A 24,840-nucleotide genomic window follows, 5' to 3' on the forward strand; every position below is an offset into this window, starting at 1 on the left:
TCAGCACCACTTTCAGCTTTTTTCTATGTATGTGGTACCAAGGTATCGAACCCTGGTCTTCGTGCATGCTAGGCGAGCACTCTACCACTAGGCCAAACTCCTGGCCCCTTATTTATTCATTTTTAAAATTGTAATTATAAAGGTGATACACAAAAGAATTACACTTAAATAAATAAGGTAAAGAGTATATCTCTCTTTGGGCAATGTCACCCGTTCCCTCTATTGCTCCCCGGTTTTTCCTCCCATTTCCAACTCATAAGTTGCCTAGTTCTTTTCCAGCCTAGTGTCTAGTGAGCACCACTGCTGCATTTGTTCACCCTTTGTCCGTCCATTTAGGCCTTCCTTCCTTCTCTTCCTTCACTTCCCTCCCTTCCCCCCCTTCCCCCTCCCTCTCCTCCTTTCCCTCTGCCCTCCTTTTTTTTGGTGGGGCCTGAACTCTGTGTGGGTGCAGTCCCTGAGCTCTTCAGCTCAAGACTAACCACCCTACCCTTGGGCCTGGGTATTGTCCCTGAGCTCTTCAGCTCTAGGCTACTGCTCTACCCTTGAGCCAAGTCCCACTTCCTATTTTCTAGAGGTTAATTGGAGATAAGAGTTTCAGGTCCTTTTTGTGCCAGGGCTGGCTTTGAATCTTCTTCCTCAGATCAATTAGGATTGCAGGAGTGACACCCCCTCCCCCCCCTCAGCTTCTCCTCCCCCTCCTTCCCCCAGTCCTGGCATTTGAACTGGAGGCTTCAGAGCTGTCCCTGAGCTTTATCCTCAAGGCTAGTGCTCTGCTGCTTGAGCCACAGCTTCACTTACAGGTTTTTTGGTGGTTAATTGTAGATGAGAGTCTCATCTATCTCATGGACATTCTAGCCCAAGCTGGCTTCAGATTACAGTCCTCAGATCTCATCCTCCTGCGTAGCTAGAATTGTAAGCATGAACGATTGGTACCTGGCTTTCAGCCTGGTTTTTGAATTCTTTTATTTTCTTGGGAGCAGTAATGGTCTTATTCATTTGTTTTGCAAGAGATAGGGGCAAGGAATGTGGCCTAGTGGTAGAGTGTTTGCTTAGCATGTACGAAGCCCTGGGTTTGATTACTTGGTACCACATACACAGAAAAAGCCAGACGTGGTGCTGGAAGTGGTGCTGTGGCTCGAGTGGCAAAGCAATAGCCTTGAGCAGAAAGTATCCAAGAATGGTGCCAAGCCCTGAGTTCAAGCTCCAGGACTGAAAGAACTTGCCTAGACAAGCACTCTTCTATTGAGCTGTATCCCCTACCCTCTGGTCTTTTTTTTTTTTTGAAGGCAATACCAGAGAGCAGTTTTTGTGGTTTAAGCACAACTCAAAGGTGTATGTGAGCCTTATTTGTTTTCTTCGCTGCACAGCCTGGCATTGGCATTGGTGACTGATGGCTAGCTGGGCTGCTCCTTCCTCACATTGAGGGGGAATCTCAGCACAGGAGCAGCACTTCCCGCTCCTTGACGTTGTGGACCAGGAACTTCCGGAAGCCGCTGAGCAGCATGGGCTTTGTTTTCCTGTTGCTCCCATAGCTGTTGCTGGGCATCAAGATCTGGCCCTTGAATCTCCTCCGGACCCTGTTGTCAATACCCTCCGGTTTCCGCCAGCTTTGCTTAATCTTGACCTATGGGTCTGATTGGTGGTGGATGAACTTCTTGGTCCTCTTTTTGATGATCTTGGGCTTCACCAGAGGTGTGAGGGCAGCCTTGATGCCCAGCTGGAGATGGCAGGACCTACCCTCTAGTCTTACCTTAAAATACATTCTTTTTTCTTCTATCCCTGGGAATTGTTATTTTAGCTCATTGAGAGTCTTGATTATTATGTAGTTTAGCATTTGCTTTGTTTCCAAATTAGCATACATTAGTTATACAAGGCGGATTTTGTTGTAACATTCACATACATACAATATATGCTGATGAAACTCACCTGTCTTCCAAATCTTCCTTTCTCTCTCCCCATCCCCATTTTGAGGCTTGAATTTGAGGACTGAGCACTGTCCCTTAGTTTTTGCTTAGGACTGGCTCTCTAAGATTTAAACCACAGCTTCCAGCTTTTGTTGTGCATGTGGTTGGGGGCGTGGAGAAGGGGGCTTGAACTTAATCCTGAGCATTGTGCCTGAGCTTTTTAGATCAAGGCTAGCACTCTACCATTTGAGCCTTTGCTCTACTTCCTGGCTTTTTTGAGTTGGAGATCGTCTCACAGATTTTCCTGCCTAGATTGACTTAGATCTAAGTCTTCTTAGCAGTTAAGGATTATAGGCCTGGCCTCACTGCCTGCCTGCTTGCCTGCCCTCCTGCCCCCTCCCCCTCCCTCCTCGCTCCTCCCTCCTTCCCTTCCTTCCTTCTGTCTTTCCTTCCTTCTGTCTTTCCTCTCCTTTCTCTCTCTCTCCCTTCCTCTCTTTTCTTTTTCTTTTTTTGTCAGTTGTGGGGCTTGGACTCTGGGCCTGGGCATTGTCCCTGAGCTCTTCAGCTCAAGACTACTGCCCTACCCCTGGAGTCACAGCACCACTTCTGGGTTTCTAGTGGTTAATTGGAGATTAGAGTCTCACAGTCTTTGTTCCCGATCTGGCTTTGAGCTGCAGTCCTCAGATCTCTGCCTCCTGAGTAGCTAGGAATACATGTTTGATCCACTGTGCCAGACTCCCTCCCTCCCCTCCCCTCCCCTCTCCTCTCCTCCCTCCCCTCCCCTCTCTCCCCTCCCTCCCTCCCTCCCTTCCTCCCTCCCTCCCTCCCTTCCTCTAAGCCCTTTTCCCTAAGCTCTTTTTGTAGTACTTCTGGTTCCCTGGTGGTTAATTTGAGATAAAAGTTTCCTGGGGGGCCGGGAGTTTGGCCTAGTGGTTAAAGTGCTTGCCTAGCATGCATGAAGACCCGGGTTCGATTCCTCGGTACCACATATAGGAAAAAAAAAGCTGGAAGTGGTGCTGAGGCTCAAGTGGTAGAGCTCTAGCCTTGAGAAAGTCCAAGGACAGTGCTCAGGCCCTGAGCTCAAGCCCAGGACTGGCAAAAAAATAATAATAATAATAATAAAAAAATAAATAATAAAAATTCTTTAAAAAAAAAAAGTTTCCTGGGAACTTTTCTGCTCAGGCTGAATTTGATTCTCAGATCTCGGCCTCCTGAGTAGCTAGGATTACAGGTGGGAGCCAGACCACTTCCAGCTTGTTAGTGGTTGAAGATAAAAGTCTTATGGACTTCCTACTCAGGCTTTGAACTTCACAGGCTTGAACCAGCTTCCCTTTCCCCTCCTTAAAACCATTTCAACAAGTTTCATTGTTTTTATTTTCATACTTGGGCATGGAATTTTTTAAAAATGTTTTTGCTGATTTCTGTTCTGCATGCCACCTCAGTCTTGTTCAGCCAGAGGTAATACTGTCATGGGCAAGCAGTGGTTCCTCAATACCAGCTTGCTTTAGTCCTTATTTGTGTAGGTGAGGGGGCTGTTAAGCTTTAATTCTGTAGAGTCCCTCCTTGGCCTAAGAAATTGTTAGCTTCCAGAGTTGATTTTGAAATACAATTTGAGAGTCTGGCTCTTAGAGCCTTGGGGTAAGTGGCTGCAGTTTCATGACTCAGCTGGGACATGTGCCTCCCTGTGGGTCTCAGTTATCTCATTTGAAGGATGTCCCCAGGCAGGTGAGATGATCTTGATAGTCCCTTCCAGCTGGGCAGCCCAGGCTTCCCAGTGCCCTTTTAACTCCTTGCCTATGGAATGTCTGTATTCTTTGCTGCACCTTCTCGGGTTGTCATGTTGTCTTCCTTGCAAAGCAACCCCCCCCCCCCCACCTGGGTATGATTGGCTGCCCAGACTCCTCAACCCACCCTCCCCACCATTGTCCCATCTCTACTCTGTGGTACCTGTACCCATAGTGCCTCACTGACTCATGTTCCAGGTCCACCATTTATAGGTTTATAGTCACCACCAGGTGGGCTTGTGACATAGGAATTGTGTTTCCTATTTGGGGCTTTCTCTTTACACTTGAGGCCTCAGTTGAGCACTCACTCACTGTTTGCTGAGTATTGACTTTCCCTCCCTCCCTCCTCCTCTTTTTTCTTTTGCCAGCCCTGGGGCTTGAACTCAGTGTGAGGTTCCTGTTCCTGAGCTTCTTTTGTTCAAAGCTAGTGCTCTACCACTTGAGCCACTTGGTAGTTTGTTAAGAGATGAGTTTCATGGTCTTTCCTGCCTGAGTTGGCTTCAGCTCATGATCTTCAGATCTCAGCCTCCTGAGTAGCTAGAATTATAATTATGAACCATTGGTAGCACCCAGCTGCTTTGGGCTAGGTAGTAAAGAGCTCAGGTGTTCAGGCTCTGGCTAGTAGGTGTAGGGCCTTAGCATCTGTATGTCTCATTATCTCACAGTGATGATGGTGCTAGCCCTTGGACCACAACCTAAATCAGGAAGATTGGGGCTGGAGAGGCCTATGGGAATCGCACCCCCAACTATTTTGCCTCCCCCGTTCTTATATTCTTGCCTGGGATGACCTTCTCAAGACTCCTTTCCTTGCTCCCAGTAAGTCTTTTTAATCCATAGTTCAGGCCCTCCTGGGGTCAGGACAGTGTGGGGACTTGAGTTTGAGGTAAGTTTGATTTTGTAATACTTGTCACAGTCTTAAATTATTATTCCACTTCTCCAAGCAGCACTCATCTGTCCCTCCCCAGTAGCAGGCGTAGCCTTAACCTGTCTCAAAACTTTCAGCCAGAATGGGCCAGGCCTGGAGCCCTTCTGGACACACCCAAGACCCTGGCCCCAATCTTTCTAGGGGTGGTTAAGCAAAGGAAGACTATGCCTTTAGGGTGAGCAAGGTTTGGGGGCCCAGAGACTGGGGTAGTGTCGATCCTACTACCAGCCTCCTTCCCAGCAGCCCTTCAGCTTTCTTAACATGTGGCATTCCCAAGAGGAAGCCACACCTGGGGACAGATCATCAGAGGCCTAGACAGCTCATCCTAAAGTGCATACCAAGAAGGTACTAGTAGCAGTAGTGGAGATGTGCCTCAAATGGTGGGAAAAGCCAAGGGAAAGCATGGGGCTCTTTGAGTTGCAAGTCTAGTACTAGCGTGTGCGCCCCTCCCCCACACCAGTACTAGTGGGGCCCTCTGGTATTTCAGGGCAGGCTTGGGTAGGCTGTCTGGCTGGGGCGAGTGCTGCCTCTCCCTGGGGAAAACAGACCTGGCTTTGGGAGCGTAGGAGGAGGCAGGTTGGGTCCACATCACTGTATCACTAGTACATTTAGTGGATCCTGCGTGTTGATTTTGCAGAAGCTGCAACGGAGGGAGGGCCAGGCTCCTGGCATTCTCTGAGCCTGTTGCTTTCCAGGAGGCCAGTCTGGGAGGAGAGCCAGGAGGACTGGCCAGCATCCAAAACCTGGATGGATTACATGGCTGGGCCTGCTGAGAGCAGTGAGCCACACCTATCACCAACCCATGCCTAAGGGGCAGGGCAGGAGGTCACAGAGGAGGTCAGAGTGATTCCAAGGGAGCTCTGGGCACAGCTTTGCCCCCAAAGCAGGCTGCACGGCTGGCCCGACATTTGTCACTTGATAGAAGAGGTCTACTGGCCTGCCTGTGCCCTGTCCTTAAGTTCAAGGAGAACAGTGCCTAGAATGAGCTCTGCAGGGGGCACTGAGGTGTAGGAGCAGCCCCGCAGTTAAATATCTTCCTCAGTAGTGAAGTGGGGAAAGTTAACCACAGCTTCTGAGTCAGGCTTCGGGTCCTCTGCTACCTATTTGTTAATGTTGGTGAACAAATTCCTTAACCCCCAAGAACCTTCCTTGTCTGCAAGCAAATGTATATTTAACTCCTCTCTGGCCCATGGGAGGCTCTAGTGATATTGGACCTGTTCAGTGGCTGTCTCCCTCACATGCATGGGCTATAGAAAAAGTACTCTAGACTGGAAGACCGAATGGAGTCCTTGGCTTGTGATTGGGCTCACGGTGGGGCCTGGGCCTTGGGGCTCTTTTAGATCCTGAACTGTTTTGTCCTTTTTAGGCAGTCTTCCGTGACTTGGGAGGGGCCAAGGCCAGAGCTTGAGGTGACCATAGTAGGAGTAGTGATTCTGGTCTGGGTAGTGGGCCAGTATTGCTTTCACATTCAGGTTTAGGGGCAGCAGTGACAGGTTCAGAGCCTTCTCTGACACTAGTCATAGGTGCTTAAACCTTTGGGGTATGGAAGCTGCCTGGTGGTTGCAATTTGCCCTGTGGCGATCCTTGGCTAGCATGACTTGTCCCTCCCACCTGGCATTAGCACTTTCAGTTTGTCTCAGTGCCAGCTGTAGGGTTCCTCTTTCACTCCTACTTCTGGCTAGACATTTTTTTCCCAAGGAAACCAACCACCTTGGGTTAGTTAAAGTGTAAGGAGGCTGCTATTTTGCTCTTTAGGGTGGGCTGAGCAGCAGATTCTCAATGCCCCCAGGCCTCCTGCAGAAACTGCCCTTCTGGGGATGTGAGTGATGTGGGCGGGGTGGAGGGCAGGATGAGAAGGTTCTCTGGAGGGCTGAATGACGTGGGCCCCCTTCCCTGGCCTTTACCCTTTTCACCAGGCCTCCTGGGTGGGTGTGAGACATGAGGAATTCCAGTCCAGGTGCCCTCAGATGCCTCCAGGAGGGCTCATTCCTGCCTTCAGGGATCAGGCATTGAGTAGGAGAAGGGTGAGGCGGATCATGTGGCCTGAAACCACACCCTGAGTTTGGTCCTTGCTGGGCCTGGAGGTGGGTGTTGGGTGAGTTCTTGTCTCAGAAGCAGGACTGCCAGTCTGGTGTTCAGAGGGAAGCACAGAGGCCCAAGAACCAGAGCAGTGCTGAGTGCTGTTTCTGAAGACCAAGGCTCTGGGCAAGGTGGGTGTCCAGGCTGAGTTGGGGGCAGCACCCATTGGCAGGGGTGAAATTGTTCTCAATTTCATGCTTAAGCAGGGATTGAGTTTATCTTAAAACCTCTCATACCTGTGGAAAGGTTCTGGTACGCTCCTGTTGTAGAGCCCTGGGAAGAGAAGTTTTGAAATAGCTTTCCCATCACTTCCAGCCCCTAAAGGCTGGCCACATGGACTGACACTGAAATGACACCGAGGCAAGTGGGGACTTTGCCCCCCCTCCGCACCCCCCTACCCTCATGGGATGGGTGATTTTCCCACTGGAGTTTCTTTCTGAGGGTCAGGAGACAGGTAAGATTGGGAAGTAAAGTCTGTGTCATCTGTCCTCATCGTTGGCTATTTGGGCAATATGTGTTTGTGGGTGGATTCGGATATGTGTTTGTGGGTAGACTTGGAGGTCTTTGGTGCATAGGCAAGTTGGGTAGGGGTTCTGGGGCTTTGACTTATTTTCTGGAGACTGGACCTACCCGGCTACATGAAAGACAAGGACCTGTGCCACTTTTGCCCCTGCTTTTGTGAGCTGCTGTTTCCTGGTTGCCCTTAAGAACTGAGAAATGAGCCAGGCACCAGTGGCTCACTCCTAACTGTAGCTACTCAGAAGGCTGAGCTCTGAGAATTGTGGTTTAAAGCCAGACCAGGCAGGAAAGTCGAAGAAATGGATTCTCTTCCTCTCCCTCTCTCCTCCTTCCACTCTCTCTCTCTCTCCCTCCCTCCCCCCTCCCTCCCCTCTCTCTTCCCCTGTCTCTCCTCCTCTCCCATCCCCCTCCTCCCTGTCCTCTTCCCCTTCCCTCTCACCCCCCTTCTTTTTTTTTTTCTTTTTGGTTGCCATTCCTGGGCTTGAGCTTAGGGCCTGAGCCCTGTTCTTGGGCTTTCTCAAGGCTAGAGCTCTACCACTCTCTGAGCTACAGCACCACTTCTGGCTTTTTTCTGTGTATTTGGTACCGAGGAATTGAACCTGGGTCTTCCTGCATGCTAGGCAAGCACTCTACCACTAGACCAAACTCCTGAGCTCGCCCCCCCACCTCCTCTTTTGCTTGCCATTCCTGGGGCTTGAACTCAGAGCCTGGGCCCTGCCCCTGAACTTCTTTTGCTCAATGATAGTACTCTATCACTTGAACCACAGCGCTACTTCTGGCTTTTTCTGTTTATGTGGTACTGAAGAATCAAACCCAGGGTTTCGTGCGTGCTAGGCAAACACTACCTACCACGGAGCCACATTCCCAGCCCCAAGTCCAGAAAATTCTTATCCAAACTCAGAAAAGGCCAGTAGAGGCGCTGTAGCTCAAATGGTAGAGTGCTAGCCCTGAGCACAAAGAAACTCAGAGACAATGCCCAGACCCTAAGTTCAAGCCCCAGGACTTGAATGGTGGCGGGGAGATTGAGACTAATTGAGAAATTGAAGTTGAATAGCACTGGATGAACTAAAAACTAAAAACCAACAGTCGGTGGGGATTCCCATGCTCCCATGCCCACCACTGCAGCTGACCCATCTCAGGTCTTCTTTCCTTGTTGAACTCTGTTTGTCATGAGGACAGCACGTGCGCTCCTGGGTTGCCAGCTCATTGATAGTCCAGTAATGAAGCTCATGTGTGTTAGGCCCTGTGGCAGAGCCCAATCAGTATTAGCTGCTGCTGTGTCCAGGAAGGAAGGGGAGGCTTTGTGCTGAGTCGCTGATTTGGGAATGTCTTCTCAAAAACTTCACTTTGGAGTTGGATGATCTCATTTGAAATAAAATGATTTGTTTCATTGCATAGTTCTATAGAATAAATATCCAAAGGCCTGGTGGCTCACGCCTATAATCCTAGTTACACAAGAGGCTGAGATCTGAGGATCACAGTTCAAAACGAGCACTTGCACTAAAGACCTTGAGACTCTTTTTTTGTTGTTTGTTTGTTTGTTTTTGCCAGTCCTGGGCTTGAGCACTGTCCTTGGACTTTCTCAAGGCTAGAGCTCTACCACTTGAGCCTCAGCACCACTTCTGGCTTTTTGCTATGTATGTGGGGTACCGAGGAATCGAACCCGGGTCTTCATGCGTGCTAGGCAAGCACTTTAACCACTAAGCCAAACTCCCGGCCCCGACCTTGAGACTCTTATCTCCAATTAACCACTGGAAAACTGGAAGTGACACTTAGCTCAAGGGGTAGGGTAGTAGCCTTGATCTGAAGAGCTCGGGGATAGTGCCCAGGCCCAGAGTTCAAGCCCTGAGACTGGACCACCCCCCCCCCAAAAAAAAAAAAAAAAAACAACAAATGAAAAGTTTAAGCGCAACCTTAATGACTTTTTTGCTAGTCCTGGGCTTGAGCTCAGAGCCTGAGCACTGTTCTTGGACTTTCTCAAGACTGGAGCTTTACCACTTGAGCCTCAGCACCACTTCCGGCTTTTTTCTATGTATGTGGTACCAAGGAATGCATGCTAGGCAGGCACTCTACCACTAGGCCAAACTCCTGGCCCAACCTTAATGACTTTTGAGGGTCCTTCTATCTTCATCCAGAATTTGAGCAAGATAGAACTACCCTTGGTTTAGAAAGTACCTTCTGTCTAGTGCCAGGTTGTTGAACCCTCAAAGCCTGCTCTGATTTGGTTTCTCCCTGAGCGGTCAGTTGCTCAGCGAAGCCAATGACTATATGTATATCATTGTGTTCTCAAACTTGGAGCACTCTACCACTAGGCCACACTCTCGATCCCACCCCCTCTTTTTTTTTTCTTCAAAAAGTGTGCATTCATCTTAAAGGTTTACTTGTGGAAATGACCATGTTATGTTGGTGCAAAAGTGATACCATTTAGAGAGCTCTAGCTTTGAGAGAATCCAAGGACAGTGCTCACGCCCTTAGCTCAAACCTAGGACTGACACCCCCCCCCCTCAAAAAAAAAGTGATACTATTTAGTAGAAATTGTTCAGATTTGGAGCCAGGAGTGTGGCCTGTTGTGGTAGTGTGCTTGCCTAGCATACGCAGAGCCCTGGGTTCAATTCCTCAATACCACCTACACAGAAAAAGTGGAAGTGATGCTGTGACTCAAGTGGAAGAGCACTACCAGCCTTGAGAAAGCCCAAGGACAGTGCCCAGGTCCAAGAAAGAAAAAGAAAATAAACTTCAGATTTTGAAAAAAAAATTTTTTTTGTCAGTTGTGGGACTTGAACTCAAATTCTGGGCCTGGGCACTGTCCTTGAGCCTCTTCAGTTCAAGGCTACTGCCCTATTCCTTGAGCCACGGCGCCACTTCCAGTTTTCTGATGGTTAATTGGAAATAAGAGTCTCATGGACTTTAGTGTCCAGGCTGGCTTTCAATCTCGATCCTCAGATTACAGCCTCCTGAGTAGCTAGGATTAGGATTACAGACAGGAGCCACTGATGCGTGCTTAGATTTTGAATTTTGATCCCCACATTTGACCTGGCTCCCTTCAGACTGGGGCATCTGAGTGTTTTGCCAGCCTGTCTAGTCCTGGTCCTGTCCATTAGGGGAGATGAAGAAGGGAGAGAAAGGAGAACAGGTGTCTAATATCTAGTGGGGGGCCTGGGAAAGTAGCCCAGTCTTTTTCTTCCTTCCACCAACTTTCGAGCTTTTCTTTGTCTTCTGTGGTCAGCTGAGCTGGGGCCACCTCATGGGGTGGGAGGGGGGAGCTTAGAGCTCAGGCTCCCTACCTAACTATAGGAACTTATGTGCCACATCTCCGGACTCAGCCTCCTGAAAATTATGTCCCACTGCTGTACATTTCAAGTTCTAGCCTGTGTCCACAGTTCTGCCATCTTTAAGTGGCTCCTGCTAGGGCTGTTTTTTCCTGGGCTGACCCCCATAGCTATGTTTCCGGGTGCTTGCCAATACCCCACGCTGTGGCCTTTTCAAGGCAGATGCTCGTTGTTTCCATGCCCAGTGGATAATGGGTAGGACAGAGATCTCTGGCTGTTGTCATTTGGATTAGGAAGAAAAGAGCAATGCTTTCTGTGAACTCTGCGGAGGGCTCCAAGCCTTTCTGGCAAGGAGACCTTTAGTTCCCCAGCCTAACAGGCTGGTGAAGATTTCAGGTATGGCCAGGCAATGGGCACCCCTAGAGAGCATTCCTTTCCCTAGGTGCTTAGCTGTTCACACAGCCTGTTCTGCCACCTAGTTCCTGCACAGTATCTAGTAACTGGCGTGACCCTGATCAGGAGCTGTCGTCCTAGTTGCAGGGACTGGCAGATGCCGATGCAGAAGGCACTGAGTATCTTAGAGTTCTAGCTGAGCCCAGGTAGTGAGATGAGCCAGGTGGGGAGCAGTTGGCCCAGGCCCGTGGTGGACATCTGTGTGGCCCAGCTGTGTACTGTGCCTTCCTGTGGTCTTCAGAATTCATCTCACCTCTGTTCCCCTTTAAAGGTTTGACTGTGCTCTGTTCTCACCTGGGTAATAGGCCTAGGACCAGCTCTTACTGTGATTTTTTTTTTTTTCTGGCCCTCTATACCTAATTTAGGACTGATTCTCCAGCTCCCTGGGCCCTCCGTGGGAACTTGGGCCCAGTAAGTGCCCCTCCCTTTAGCGCTCCCCTCCCCCAGAGAGGGGAGCTGTGCGAGGGGCTGAAGAGACAGCTGGCAGCATGAAGCCAGGCCTCCTAGCCTTAGGCCAGCACCCCGGGTCTGGCCACATTCCTGAGGGACCTGCTGAGCCTCTCTGGCCCTGGGGGTGGGGTGGGGGGAAGTCTGAAGCTGCTGCAGGCCCCTTCCCCCAACTCTGGCTCCATTCCAAGGGAGACCAGTCAAGTCTGTGTGAAATGTGGGGTCCCAGAGTTTCAGGATTCCCTCCCACTGGACTCAGAGCTGGGGGGTGGGGGGAAGCCCACCTTCCTCTGGCAGCAGCTGTCAGTGGCTTTCGTGGGTTGGTATTGAAAGACTGAGCCTGCTGCTGGGGTGAGCCCTCAGGCCTCAAAGGGGAGGTCTGGTAGTCCAACTGGGCTGGAGGGGCTGGGCTGGGTGAGGGGAGTCTGGGGAAGCGGTTGAGACTGGTTCTTATAAATAGCCCTTGCACAAGTGGCTCCAATTTTGACCTTTGTTATGTAAATGTAGCCTGCCTAGGAAGGGCCTTGCCCAGGCCTCCTACCACCCCTCAGTTTGCCTGTAATTGTGTGCCTGCCACCAGCCTCCTCCAGGCCTACGTGGCCCCTGGGCTATCCCAGATCTCCAGTGTGTGTTGGGGGTTAGTTGCTGCCCAGCTTCTCAGACCTGTCTTTGAGCCTCTCAGACTTCCCTGCCCTGAGACCATAGATCTTTTGGGGGAAGCAGGATTAGGGCCTCCGGCGCCTCTCCTTCGTGGACCCTCTCTGCCTTCCTTCACTGGTACCTGTCTTAGTAGTCTGTCTTCTTCTCCCCAGGTGACCAGGCATTGATGCACCCCCAGGAAGTCCACGTGCTCAAGGAGGTCACCCCCCGCCGGCTGCTGCTCACATGGTTTCTGGGCCCCTGGCACTCCGGTAGGCCAGGGGAGAGGCCTGGGGGAGGGAGAATTCTGGCCTGCTTTTGCCCCTGGGGCTTTCTGGGCAGCTCAGAGCCGGAAGGGTAGGCTTCTCCCTGGCCTGTAGTCCTTTGTGCTCACCGTTTAGGACAGCGTGCTGGACTCCTGGGGCCAGCTGCTCTGGCTCAGGCTCACCCAGGACAAGGGGCTGCTGTGAGCACATGGGTTCTTCTGCTCTTTGTTCATTCCTTTGCCAAGCTTAGGGTAGAGCAGGTCCAGGGCACCACATGAAAGCCAAATATTTGTCCCACCTGGCTGATTGAAGGGCCAGGGGGTGGAGGAAGAATGATCCCCGAAGTCTCCAGCCTCTGAATACCCTTGGGAGTTGCTTCAGCTGGGGCATAACAAGAAACAGGAGGAGCCATTCCTAGGTGTCCCACCAGGCCGGGTCCCACCAGGTGCTCACAGTGAGCTCAGAAACAGCGTGGATGTGATTGTTAGGGGGTTTTCTTTTTCTACAAATTTGGGCAAAGGCAGGGGTGGGGTTGGAGTGAGCATTGTGTTGTGGAAAGAGAGAAGATGGTGTAGAAGATACCCTGAGTGATGGTGGTTAGAAACAGTTGAACTATTTACAGATTTTTTTTTTTTTTTTTTTGGTCATTGGTCTTGGGTCTTAAACTCTGGGCTTGGGCATTATCCCTGAGCTCTTTAGCTGAAGGTACCGCCCTGCCCTTGAGCCAAATCCCACTTCCCATTTTCTAGAGGTTAGAGATAAGAGTTACCAGTTCTTTTGTGCCTGCGCTGGCTTTGAACCTCGATCCTCAGATCTCAGTCTCCTGAGTAGCTGGGATTACAGGCATGAGCTGCCATGCCTGGCTTTTTTTTTTTTTTTTTTTGCCAGTCCTGGAGCTTTAACTCAGCGACTTGGGCACTGTCCTCAGGTGTTCTCAAGGCTAGCCCTCTAGCTCTAGGGCTGAAGCAACACTTCACACCCTTTCTGTGTATGTGGTACCAAGGAATCGAACTCAGGGCCTCGTGCGTGCTAGGCAAGCAGTCTACCACTAGGCCGCATATTCAGTTGTAAATGATGAGGCATATGTGGAAGGGTTCAGTTGGTCCTCTCCGATTACTGCCAGCAGTGAGTTAATGTAGAATATATCCAATTCCATGATCTCCTGTTCCAGAGACCAGTGCGTACCTGGGCTCTACCAGGCAGCAAGGATTCCCAGGCTTGAACTCAGTGACTTCTTTTGCTGTCAGGGGTGAAAGGATAGGGCTGGCATTGCCAATGCTCTCAGTTGGGGTGGTGGATGGAGACTCAAGCCAGCTTTGAGTAATGTTCTGGGAAGGGCCTATAGTACAGTAACTTCCAGGCCCTCATTCTTCTCTCTGTAGGGTTCTCTGCTTGGCTGAGGGCAGGTGGGAATTGTGGTCAGACCCCACGTGCATACTGCCCACCGCTGGGTCAGCAGCCTGGGCGCTCCTGGAGAGACCAGAGGCATCTGCATGTTTATAACCTAATGACTTTAATTAGTGTCTGTGCCAGTCTGTCTGGTAAGGGCCAACTGGATGCTTTTCCCAAGCCCAGACAGCAGCAGCCCTTCCTAATGTCTAAGAAGTCCAGAAGCTGAGACAGTACCCAACTTCCACTGGAGCAAGGCCCAAATAGTTGGAAGTGAGCTTGTAAGAACTCGCAGCCATGGAAGAGGCTGCTGTATATGGGGACCAGGGTCTGGACTCTTGGCAAATTGGAAAACCTATGTTGACTGGGAAACTTTTTTTTTTTTTGGCCAGTCTTGGGGCTTGAACTCATGGCCTGAGCACTGTTCTTGGGCTTTCTCAGGACTAGAGATCTACCACTTGAGCCACAGCATCACTTGGAGCTTTTTCTATGTTGTGGTACCAAGGAATCAAACCCAGCCTAGGTAAGCTAGGTAAGCACTCTACCACTAGGCCAAACTCCTGCCTGGGAAACTTTTTTGTGTTGGCCATGGGGCGTGAACTGGCCTGGACGCGTTCCTGAGCTCTTCAGCTCAAGGCTAACCACCTTACCCCTGGGCCTGGGTACTGTCCCTGAGCTCTTGAGATCAAGTCTACTGCCCTACCCTTGAGCCAAGCCCCAGTTCCTCTTTTGTTACTATTATTGTGTCGGTACTGGGGCTTAAACTTGAACTCGGGCCCTCCCAGTTTTGCTCTTTTTAAACTCTTGGCTGGTACTTTCAGCATTTGAACTATGCCTCTAGTTCAGCATTTTGCTTGTTAACTGGAACTAAGAAGCTCAAGGATTTGGGCCGGAGCATGTCCATGAGCTCTTCAGCTCAAGGCTACCTCACCACCCTCGAGCTAAGCCCCACTTCCTGTTTTCTAGAGGTTAATTGAATGTAAAGAGTCTCAGGTCCTTTTGTGCCTGAGCTGGCTTTGAACCTTGATCCTCAGATCTCAGCCTCCTGAGTAGCTAGAATTACAGGCATGAGCCACTATGAGGTGGATTTGTCTTTTCTGGGCTGGCTTAGAACCTCGGACCTCAGCCTCCTGAGTAGGTAGGTTTATGGGTGTGACCCACCAGTGCCCAGATACTTCACAGTCTTATTTTATTAGCACCACATTCTAACTAACTGAATTAACTGGCCACTTCACAGTGAATCTTTTCTTTTTCTTTTTTTGGTTGGAGTAACATATAGAGGGGTTACAGTTACATTTGTCAGGTAGTAGGTGCATTATTTCTCACACATTGATACCCCTTCTCATGTTTTAGTCCCTATTTCCCTCCCCACCTCCACAGTATATTTTAAAAGAACTCTTTACTCGTGAAAGTCTTAATTTTTCTAGCTGTTCTGGAAAGCTGGGGGGACCAGCCCTGGGACTCTCCATACAGGCAGGACTAAGTTTACACTGGACTCCTGTGGCCTTGAGATGTGTCTGTTCTCATTGCATTGCCGCCTGCTGGCCACCTTCACTTCCCCTACTTAAGGTTTCCAGTGAGTGCTCCTTCTTTTAGTGTGGAGGCAGTAGCCCGAGGCATGAAGTCAAATCCAAAGCCAAGTTTAATTGTTTAGCATCTTCATCATGCTCACCTCCATTTCCTCTCACGTTAGGACAGCTCTGTCCTTAGACAGCTTGAGTCTTCAGTGAGGAGACCATCGGAAGGTGCCTGCACACAGGGAAGAGGTGGGACTGAGTGGGTTCCTTCTGCTAGTTTAGTGCGGAGGGCCCTGTGTGCTCCTGAGAACTGCACTCTGCCTCAGGGCCCTGGTGCAAGTTAATCAGGCTTGTTTTTGCCCACAGGTGGTGCCCGTGGGCAGGGCGCAGGGACATGGGGCCGGACATGGAGCTGCCCAGCCACTCAAAGCAGCTCCTGCTACAGTTGAACCAGCAGAGAACCAAGGGTTTCTTGTGTGACGTCATCATCATGGTGGAGAACTCTGTCTTCCGGGCTCACAAAAATGTCCTGGCTGCCAGCAGCATCTACTTCAAGTCCTTGGTCCTGCACGACAACCTCATCAGCCTCGACACGGACATGGTCAGCTCCACAGTGTTCCAGCAGATCCTGGACTTCATTTACACAGGCAAGCTGCTGCCTAGTGACCAGCCAGCCGAGCCCAACTTCAGCACTCTCCTCACTGCCGCCAGCTACCTCCAGCTGCCAGAACTGGCAGCCCTCTGCCGTCGCAAACTCAAGCGAGCAGGGAAGCCCTTTGGCCCTGGACGGGTAGGGGCTGCTGGCATGGGGCGGATGCCCCGCAGCCAACGATTGTCCACAGCTTCTGTTATCCAGGCTCGATACCCAGGGCTTGTGGATGGACATAAGGGGCACCAGTCTTCCCAGGAACTGCCCCAGCGCAAAGGTTCAGATGATGAGCTTTTTCTCGGTAGCTCCACCCAGGAGAGCACACACAGCCTGGGCCGGGGCCTCTGCTCCGCCAGCGGGGAGGTGGGCTTAGCAGGCTGTAGTAGCAGCACTAATGGGAGTAGTGGGGGCTGTGAGCAGGAGCTGGGCCTAGACCTGTCCAAGAAGAGCCCACCCTTGCCCCCCACAACTCCTGGACCCCATCTTACCCCTGATGACCCAGCCCAGCTGAGTGACAGCCAGCACGACTCACCCCCGTCAGCCTCTGTCCCACCTGTTGCCAACAGTGCCTCTTACACTGAGCTGGGGGGCGTCCCTGACGAGCCCATGGATCTGGAAAATAATGAGGACAGCCACCTGAGCCTGCTCGAGGGCCCGGGTGCACAGCCCCGGAAGAGCCTCCGCCATTCATCCCGAAAGAAGGAATGGAGCAAGAAGGAGCCCGTTTCTGGGTCTCCCTTTGAGCGGAGAGAAATAGGGCCCAAGGGCCCCTGTCCTGGTGAAGAGAGCGAGGGGCTTGGGGACACAGTTCCCAATGGCGTTCTGGCCAGTGGTGTTGGTGGCCCAAGTGGGCCTTATGGGGAGCTCCCATACCCCTGCAAGGAGGAAGAAGAGAATGGCAAGGAGGGGAGCGAGGACAGTGGGCAGAGCGGGAGTGAGGGGGGCAGTGGGCACGCTGGCGCTCACTACATGTACCGGCAGGAAGGCTACGAGACGGTGCCATATGGAGACAACCTGTACGTGTGCATCCCCTGCGCCAAGGGCTTTCCCAGCTCTGAGCAGCTCAATGCTCACGTGGAGACGCACACGGAAGAGGAGCTGTTCATCAAGGAGGAGGGGGCCTATGAGACGGGCAGCGGGGGTGCCGAGGAGGAAGCTGAGGATCTGTCGGCGCCCAGCACAGCCTATGCAGCCGAGCCCCGGCCTTTCAAGTGCTCCGTCTGCGAGAAGACCTATAAGGACCCGGCCACCCTGCGGCAGCACGAGAAGACGCACTGGCTGACGAGGCCCTTCCCCTGCAATATCTGCGGCAAGATGTTCACCCAGCGTGGCACTATGACGCGCCACATGCGGAGCCACTTAGGCCTGAAGCCTTTTGCCTGTGATGAGTGTGGCATGCGCTTCACTCGCCAGTACCGCCTCACAGAGCACATGCGCGTGCATTCTGGCGAGAAGCCCTATGAGTGCCAGCTGTGTGGGGGCAAGTTCACCCAGCAACGCAACCTCATCAGCCACCTGCGCATGCACACCTCCCCCTCCTAAAAGCCAAAGACCCAGGGGTGCCCTCTGCAGACCTGCCGCCTGGGAACCCAGCAAAGGAGAAGCCAGGAGGTGCGGTGGGGAGGGGCTGCGCCCGAGGTCTGGTGGGAGGCTTTCCTGGCAGCCCCTTCACCCCAGCCAGCCCACACCCAGAGCTTTAATCAACAGTCTGTACCAAGGGAAGCTGAGGAGAGAAGCCTGCAGGCCCAGCCCCGTGTGTGGTGCTGGTGGTGACCATTCTACCTCCCCGTCCCACCCCTCGCTTCAGCCCTGTGGGGGCTGCCATAGAGCCGGTGGGAACGGGTCCCTTTCCTTTAGGCTGGGCTGGAGAAGAGGGAGAGGGGCCCGCTTCATGTTAGTGAGGCACTGTTTCTTGTGACCATGGGTGGTGCCTCGTGCAGACCCCCCTTCCCCTCCCCCCCCCGGCAGGGACTGTCTGTGCTTGTGTGCGTGTGCTTGTGTGTGCGTGCGTGTGTGTGAGACCCTGGCTCTGGGGAGCAGGTGCTTGGGGGCGGCTCCTTCACTCCTCTATCCAGGGTGGCACTGCTCTCCGGCGCTGGGACCGTCAGGGTGACCCACCGCCTACCTCTCTACAACTAAAGAGCCCTCGGGCCTGCGTTGCTGTATTCCTACTGATCCCCTCCACCCTGTGTTGTTTTGTTTTTTTTTAAATTTTGAATTTTTTTTTTTTTTAAACCAAACCAAACAATAGTTTATTTTCCTTCTGCCTCTTTGGGGCTGAGCCTGGGTCTGCAGACTGAATGTAACTGGGGCAACTGCCCTGCCCTGTCGCCCTTCCCTGAGCCCTGGTGCTGTGGGCCACATCAGTGAACCCATCTCCAGGCCCCAGAAGCCCTTCTTGCCCAAAGGCTTCCCTGGTCCTGAGCCCTGCCTGGGCTGCCTCAGGAGAACACGTTTTTCCTATCGTTTTCAAAGCATATTCTTTGTCTAGAGGTACATGTTTTGTTTTGTTTGATTCAGAAGTCCCCTCCCGCTCCCCGTGTAACATTGATGGAGGTGTTGAACTGGAAGGCCTCGGTGTGGGGGAGGCCGGACTTGCTGCCAAGGCCGTCGGTACTTGCGTTTTTCATTTGTGTGTGTGGGTGAGTGTGCTGTGCACTGCGCGTGTGGACAGATGCTTCATTTTCCTTCCTCACTGAACAGGTGGAGAGACTTGTAAACTTTTGCTACCTCTTGAATTCATGACAACAGTATAGTACTTTGGTGACTGGCAGTTGAGGGTGAGCTGGTTGCTTTTTTTCCTTTGGGAAGCAGCTGGGCTCATGTCAGCCCCAGAGCCATCTTGGGCAAGTTGTCAACTGCTACTCACTGTGCTGGAGTGTGGGGCAGGTGGTAGGCGCTTAAGTAAAAGGAGCCACAGAGAGAGAGCTGCTCTTCCCATCTCCCGCCAGGGCCAGGATAAGGTGGAAGTGAGCCCCCCCATCCTGTCTCTGCTTGGAGCTGGAGAGCGCCAAAGCCCCTCCTGGCTCCTGTGGTGGGGCCAGGGAATGGAATAGCACCTTTGAGCACTCCTGGCCACTCTTAGGAGAGTTGGTCACACCTAGAGGCTCAGCCTTGTCTGGGTCCAGTGAGTTGCCCTATGCCATGGGCTTCTCAGATACTTGCATGGGTCCTGGTCAGGCTCGAGGCCAGACCAAGGTTTCCCTGCTTGGTTCCGTTGCCCTTAGCCTGCTGAGCCTCGGGACTGGGCCAGCAGGCTTTATCTTCATTTTGCATCCTGCTTTTTTCTTGTCTTTCAATTCTAAGTTTAGACCAAAAAAAAAAAATCCAGAGTCAGCCCCTATCCCACCCCTTCAGAGACCCTCCGAGTAAAGACAGCCACGGTCAGGGACGTGGGTGGTGAGTGGTGTGTTCGGGGAATGAGTGAGTCAAGGGACGGAAGGGCTCTTGGCCAGTCCTCCATGTGGCACCTCTAAGCCTTGAGCTCACTCTCCTCCCTGTCAGATAGGAGATGGAGGTCTGGGCCCCTGATCTCAGTTCTAGCAGGTCAGTTTGAGCACCTGAGCTGAGGAAACACCTGGGTGCCACCCCCACCCTATCAGCACTTAAAGCCACAGGACACCAAGTCTGTACTGCAGTACCATACAGGAATTGTGCGTGCACCTGGTGGCACGTGTAGCCTCCACCCACCACCACGGCAGCTGCATCGGTGAGGTGATTGGAAAGTAGGTGATTGCTCTATCTACAAAACTTCAGGGACTGGGAGCAGAGCCCCCCTCACTCAGTGTCTGTGCGACATAGTATTGTACCCACCTTAGTATTGTATGGAGCCTTTTCTGTATTTTAATGAGAAAGCAAAACACTAGTTTCCTATTTAAGATGTTAAGGGTGACGGGTGGGTTGGGATCAACATGACACTTGGTTTTGTTTCCTTTTCTTTTGATTCTGTGTCAGAGAGAGAGAGAGAGAGAGAGAGAGAGAGAGAGAGAGAGAGAGAGAGAGAGAGAGAGAGAGAATGAATGAATGAGAATGTTAAGAGCCTCACAAGGAAATTAAGCTGTGAGGGGCAAAGGCGGCTTACAGTTCTCTGCTTTAGTCACTTAATTCCTGAATGTTTCGGAGAAACAGGAAACAGAAAATAGCAGATGTCACTTAAGAATGATGATTTAAAAAAAAGAAAAAAAAAAAAGCTCATATCCAAATTCACAAAACCTATTTTTTAAACCAAAGCACATTTTGAATGAGTATGGAACCTCAGTGGGCTCAGAAAAAAAAAGATACTAATATATTTATCTCATTGTTTACATAAACTTTTACAGTTTCAGACCTCAGCAGCTGTAAGGCCAGTCCCAGGAGTCCTCGCTTTCTGCTGGGGGCCCTGAGTCAGCCCTGGAGCGGCACCTGGGCAGACATAGGGTCGGGGGAAGGGGTGGGAGCTTCCCTGAACTCCCCGGGGCGCCCTCTCCAAACCCAGCTGGCACCAAAGAGCTTGGGCCTGTGCCCGCTAAGCCTCAGGCCTGCTGGCCAGATCCTAGTGTTCTTGTCAGCTCTGGCCACAGGACCCGAGTCTGGGCTTCGGCCCCAAGGGAGAGGCCAGTTCCCTCTGCTGCTCTGCTTGTGACCCTTGGGGGCGGGGGGATTGATGTGAGGGTCTCACTGAAGCCAAAAAGTGGGGCCTTTTGCACAGCTCAGTCGACTCCGGTGGGTCCGTTTCCCGCCTCCCCCCTCAGCCAGTGAAGGGCTGTGGGGACCTGGTCTTACCAACACAGACGGTGCAAACACTCTCAACAGTGTTGTTTTTGTATCAATATGTTTGTGCAGTGATGAATGTATTTATTTCTCAGACTTGGGGTACGCAGGTAGTGACAGGCTGGGCTCTGCCACTGCCTGCTCCCGCAGGATTGAGCCACTGCAAGGGCTCCTCCAGGATTGCAAAAAAAAGAAAAAAAGAAAAAAAGAAGAACCTTTAAGCAAATGAGAATCTCAGAGGCTTGCAGCATAGCCATACACCTCAGCCTGTGAACTGAACAATCTAGACCCAAACTGGCTCTCCCGGCCTCCCAGCCTGGGGGAGATTCTGGTCCGCCATTTGGGAGCTCTGGGCTTCCCGCCACTGCCACCACGCTGGCGGCTTTCACCGACCTCAGGCCCCGTGCAGGAGTGCGATCCGGTGAGGCTGCTGCCAGGCACTGCCCTCCCGCTCTCCGGAGTGCGGGGAGCCCTGGGCAGCCCAGAGGGCACAGCTCAGGAGAGCAAGCGCCCTACCCCACCTCCAGGCCTCAGGCTGGGTGAAGAGGAGCAGCTAGGGCGCTTAGCACTGCCATGCCCCTCGAAGGGACCAAGGCCCTCCATTTCCCCAGTCACATTGGGCTCCATATTAGCTGAACCTGTGAAGTGGTTGCCAGGAACGAGGGAATGACAAGGGACCTGAGCAGAGCCTTAGTCTGACATTCCAGATGGGATGGGTGGCAGCTGCCCAGGACCCCCTCCTAGGAGGCCCCCAGCTTCAGTTGCCCACTTTAATTTCCTACAGGAACCCTTCCCCTACCTCACCTTACTATTTATTGCTGTAATTTATTGACCTCAAAAATGCTGCATAACAGACCTCAAACAGGACAGGGAGGGTCCCCAGGGTCCCCCCCTCCACTTGGCAGGATCCCATGGGGCCAGGTGCTGAGGGGAGCCTCCCCGCCCTACCCACCACTTGCTTCCCCCCTGCCCCGCCAGGGGCCCTAGGTTGGGCTCTGGCCCATTTTCAAATACCTCGAGGGGGAGGGGAAGGGATTGGGTGATAGCTGTTTAATGGGAATTGGAAGAGGGATCATGTCCTACTTTATACCCTTCCCAAAGAGGGGAGGGACGCCGGGATCGCACTCCTGTACTGGCCACCGCCGTTGTCACTCATCACATTGCGTTCACATCCCTCAAGAGTTAGGATAAATTCAGGTTGGAGCTGCAGGTATGCAGCTCTCCAGTGTCATAGAAAAGTGATTGACCGACAACTGATCTCCATTCAGAAGTGTGCAGTCTTAATGTACAGTGATGAGAAACTGTTATTTTATGATCTTTTCATTAAAAGCTTGATGGAAAACTTACCTGGCGGAGGACCTCTGTTTTACTGCGGCAGGACACTGAAGTGTGACGAGGGAGGGCTCTGGCTCGGGCCTCTATCACTTTACAGCTGCCACAGGAGATGTGCTGGGGTGGGGGGGGGGGGGTAGGGGTAGTGCTCCCGAGCCTTTCTGGCTGGTTGGTTACTCAGAGGTAAAAATCGGGACTTCCCGCCCCCAGCCTCATCTCTCAGCCTTCTGATTAGCCAGGATTTCGGGTGTGAGCTGCCAGTGGCTGGTGAGATGACCCTCATCAGCACCATCACAGGTGGCCCAGGCTGGGCTCACTGAGGCCATCACGGGAGCTCTGCGTGTGAGCCTGGTGGCCGGCTCTCCTGTACACTGCAACAAGATAGGCAGAGGAAGGCGAGAGGGGATAGCATGGGTTTTTTTTTTTCCTTTTAAATTTTTTCTTTTTTTTTTTTGCCAGTCCCAGCCTTGAACTCATGATCTGAGCCCTGTCCTTGGGCTTTCTCAAGGCTAGCGCTCCACCACTAGAGCCACAGCACCACTTCCGCCTTTTTCTATGTATGTGGTACCAAGGAATTGAACCCGGGTCTTCATGCAAGCACTCTACCACTAGGCCAAACTCCTGGCCAAAAGCTTGTTTTTTGTTTTGTTCTTGGTTGGTTATAGGACTTGAACTCGGCTTGGGTGCTGTGTCTGGGCTCCTCAGCTCAAATCTACCGCCCTAAGCCTTGGGCCGCATGGTTTATGTGCCAGGTGCCATCCTAATGGAGGTCCTGTGGAGGCCACGGGTGCGGGAATATTGCACTGGGCAGGAGCTGGGCTGGTAGCTAGAAAACACTTTTCCAATAGATTCCTATTGGGGTGAGGCTCAAAGAAAACGTGAGTGCAGGGCAGAGGGAGGGGCAGACATAAAGGGCAGAGGAGCAGCAGGAGGCCACTTGCCTGTGGTCGTCACTGAGAGGAGCCTGCCAGGTGGCATGGGGCTTGTGCTCCAGAGGTGAGAGTTACTGGAGGCCTCAGTGGGCCTCTCTGGCTGAGCCACGGGGGAAGGCACCCTAGGCAGTGTGATGGAGTCACATTGATGCCAAGAGGTTACTGTTGCGCTTAAAGCTCAAGTTGGCAGCACAGCCTACTGCTGACAGAGCAGCAGAGGGCCCAGCTCCAAGCAGGCTCCTTCACACTCAAATGAGCTGGGTACCCGGGCTCACAGCCTCTCCCTTCCTACTGGAGGGGTGGTAGGTAAGTAATTGACAAGAGCAGACCCTGGGGACAGGTTGGGCGTAAATGAGGGGGGGGGGGTAGGGCGGGGAGGCACAGACATCACTGTGGTTTCTCTTTTCTTTCCTTCCTCCCCTCCCCTCTCTTCCCTCCTGTTTCTTTTTCTTTCTTTCCTTTTCTTTTTGTTTGTGCCAGTACTGGAGCTTGAAGTCAGGGCCTCTTGCTTAACTTTTTTTGCTTAAGATTTGTCCCTCTACCACTTTTGGCTTTTTATTTTTATTTTTCAAGTTAATTGGAGATGAGTGAATTTATCTGCCCTTGGTTGGCTTTGAACTGGGAATCTCAGATCTCAGCCTTCTGAGTAGTTAAGTACCGAGGAATCAAATCCAGGGCTTTGTGCATGCTAGGCAAGCACTCTACCACTAGGCCATGCGCCAGGCTCTGCAGTAGTGTTCTTTTAATCAGAAGTATGGTTTTCTGGCCCCAAGGTACTGGTGGCTCATGATTATAATTCTGGCTACTCAGGAGGCTTAGATTCAAGGATCATGGTTCAAAGCCAGCCTGGAGATTTACGTCTAATCAACCATCAGAAAACCAGAAGTGGCGCTGTGGCTCTAAGTGGTATAGCACCATCGTGGAGTGAGCAGAAGAGCTCAGGGAGAGTACCCAGGCCCTGTGTTCAAGCCCCACGAACAAAAAAGAAATACACATTTAAAAAATCAACAAAATGTTTTTCTTATGATGAATGAAGCTGGACGTTGGTGGCTCATACTAGTAATCTTAGCAACTCAGGAAGTTGAGAGGTCATTTTTTGAAATCAGTCCATGAAGACAAGTCCCAGAGACTTTTATCTCCAATTAATCAGCAAAAGATCTGCTAGATGCCAATGACTCACACCTGTAAATCCTAACTACTCAGGAGGCTGAGATCTGAGGATCACAATTCAAGGCCAGCTCGGGAACAAAGGGCTATGAGATTCATGTCCAAATACCCACCAGGAAATTGGGAGTGGCTCAAAGTAGTAGAGCACTATCGATGAGCTGAAGAACTCAGGGGACAGTGCCCAGGCTCAGAGTTCAAGCCTCACAACTGGAAGAAGAAGATGAAGGAGAAGGAGGAACAGGAAGAGGAGGAGGAGGAGGAGGAAGAAAAAAACAGAAATGGTGCTGTGGCTCAAGTGGTAGAGTGCTAGCCTTGAGCAAAAAGAAGCTCAAGGACAGCGCCCTGAGTTCAAGCCCCAGGACTGGCAAAATACATAAAAAGTAAAACATAACATTTTTTTTTTAAGTCCTAAGCTACTTTTTCCATTTCACTTTGTCATGTGTTCACAAAAGCAAGACGCAGAATGGCACTTTGGAATCAGTGAATCAAAAGAAGAACAGGACTTGAGCCAGTGTGAGGACATCTATAACACGGCAGCACTTGGGGAAGCTGAGGCAGGAGAATTAGAGCTTGGGCTCCTATCTATTAAAAAAAAAAAGACATGTACATATGGACATGTTTATGGCTCTTTTACTAGTTACTTATTTGCGGTATGGGGAAATGAATCTTGTTTTGGATTGTCTGGTTTTTTGTTTTCTTATTTTTCTTGGCCAGTCCTGGGTTTGAGTTCAGGGCCGGAGCACTGTTCAAGGCTAGAACCCTACTACTTGAGCCACAGCACCACTGCTGGCCTTTTTTTTTTTTCTTTTTAATGTATGTG

General features: G+C 51.6%; 1 protein-coding gene and 1 pseudogene across 1 annotated transcript in view; one reads left to right on the forward strand and one right to left on the reverse strand.

Moving 5' to 3' along the window:
* Hic2 (HIC ZBTB transcriptional repressor 2) overlaps nucleotides 1–17,772 on the forward strand; it is a 35,918-nt gene extending 18,146 nt beyond the window's left edge. The window contains exons 2-3 of the mRNA XM_090320161.1: nucleotides 12,193–12,291; nucleotides 15,558–17,772. Of these exons, the coding sequence (XP_090176287.1) occupies nucleotides 12,266–12,291; nucleotides 15,558–17,382 (1,851 nt within the window). The 5' untranslated portion in view covers nucleotides 12,193–12,265 and the 3' untranslated portion in view covers nucleotides 17,383–17,772. The remainder of the gene's footprint in view (nucleotides 1–12,192; nucleotides 12,292–15,557) is intronic.
* On the reverse strand, nucleotides 1,344–1,959 carry LOC150045272 (large ribosomal subunit protein eL32 pseudogene; annotated as a pseudogene).
* Nucleotides 17,773–24,840: the final 7,068 nt, after the last annotated feature.

This window comes from Megascapheus bottae, chromosome 28 (genome assembly GCF_031878675.1).
Source record: "Megascapheus bottae isolate mThoBot1 chromosome 28, mThoBot2.hap1, whole genome shotgun sequence".
In the NCBI taxonomy this organism is placed as follows: domain Eukaryota; kingdom Metazoa; phylum Chordata; class Mammalia; order Rodentia; family Geomyidae; genus Megascapheus; species Megascapheus bottae.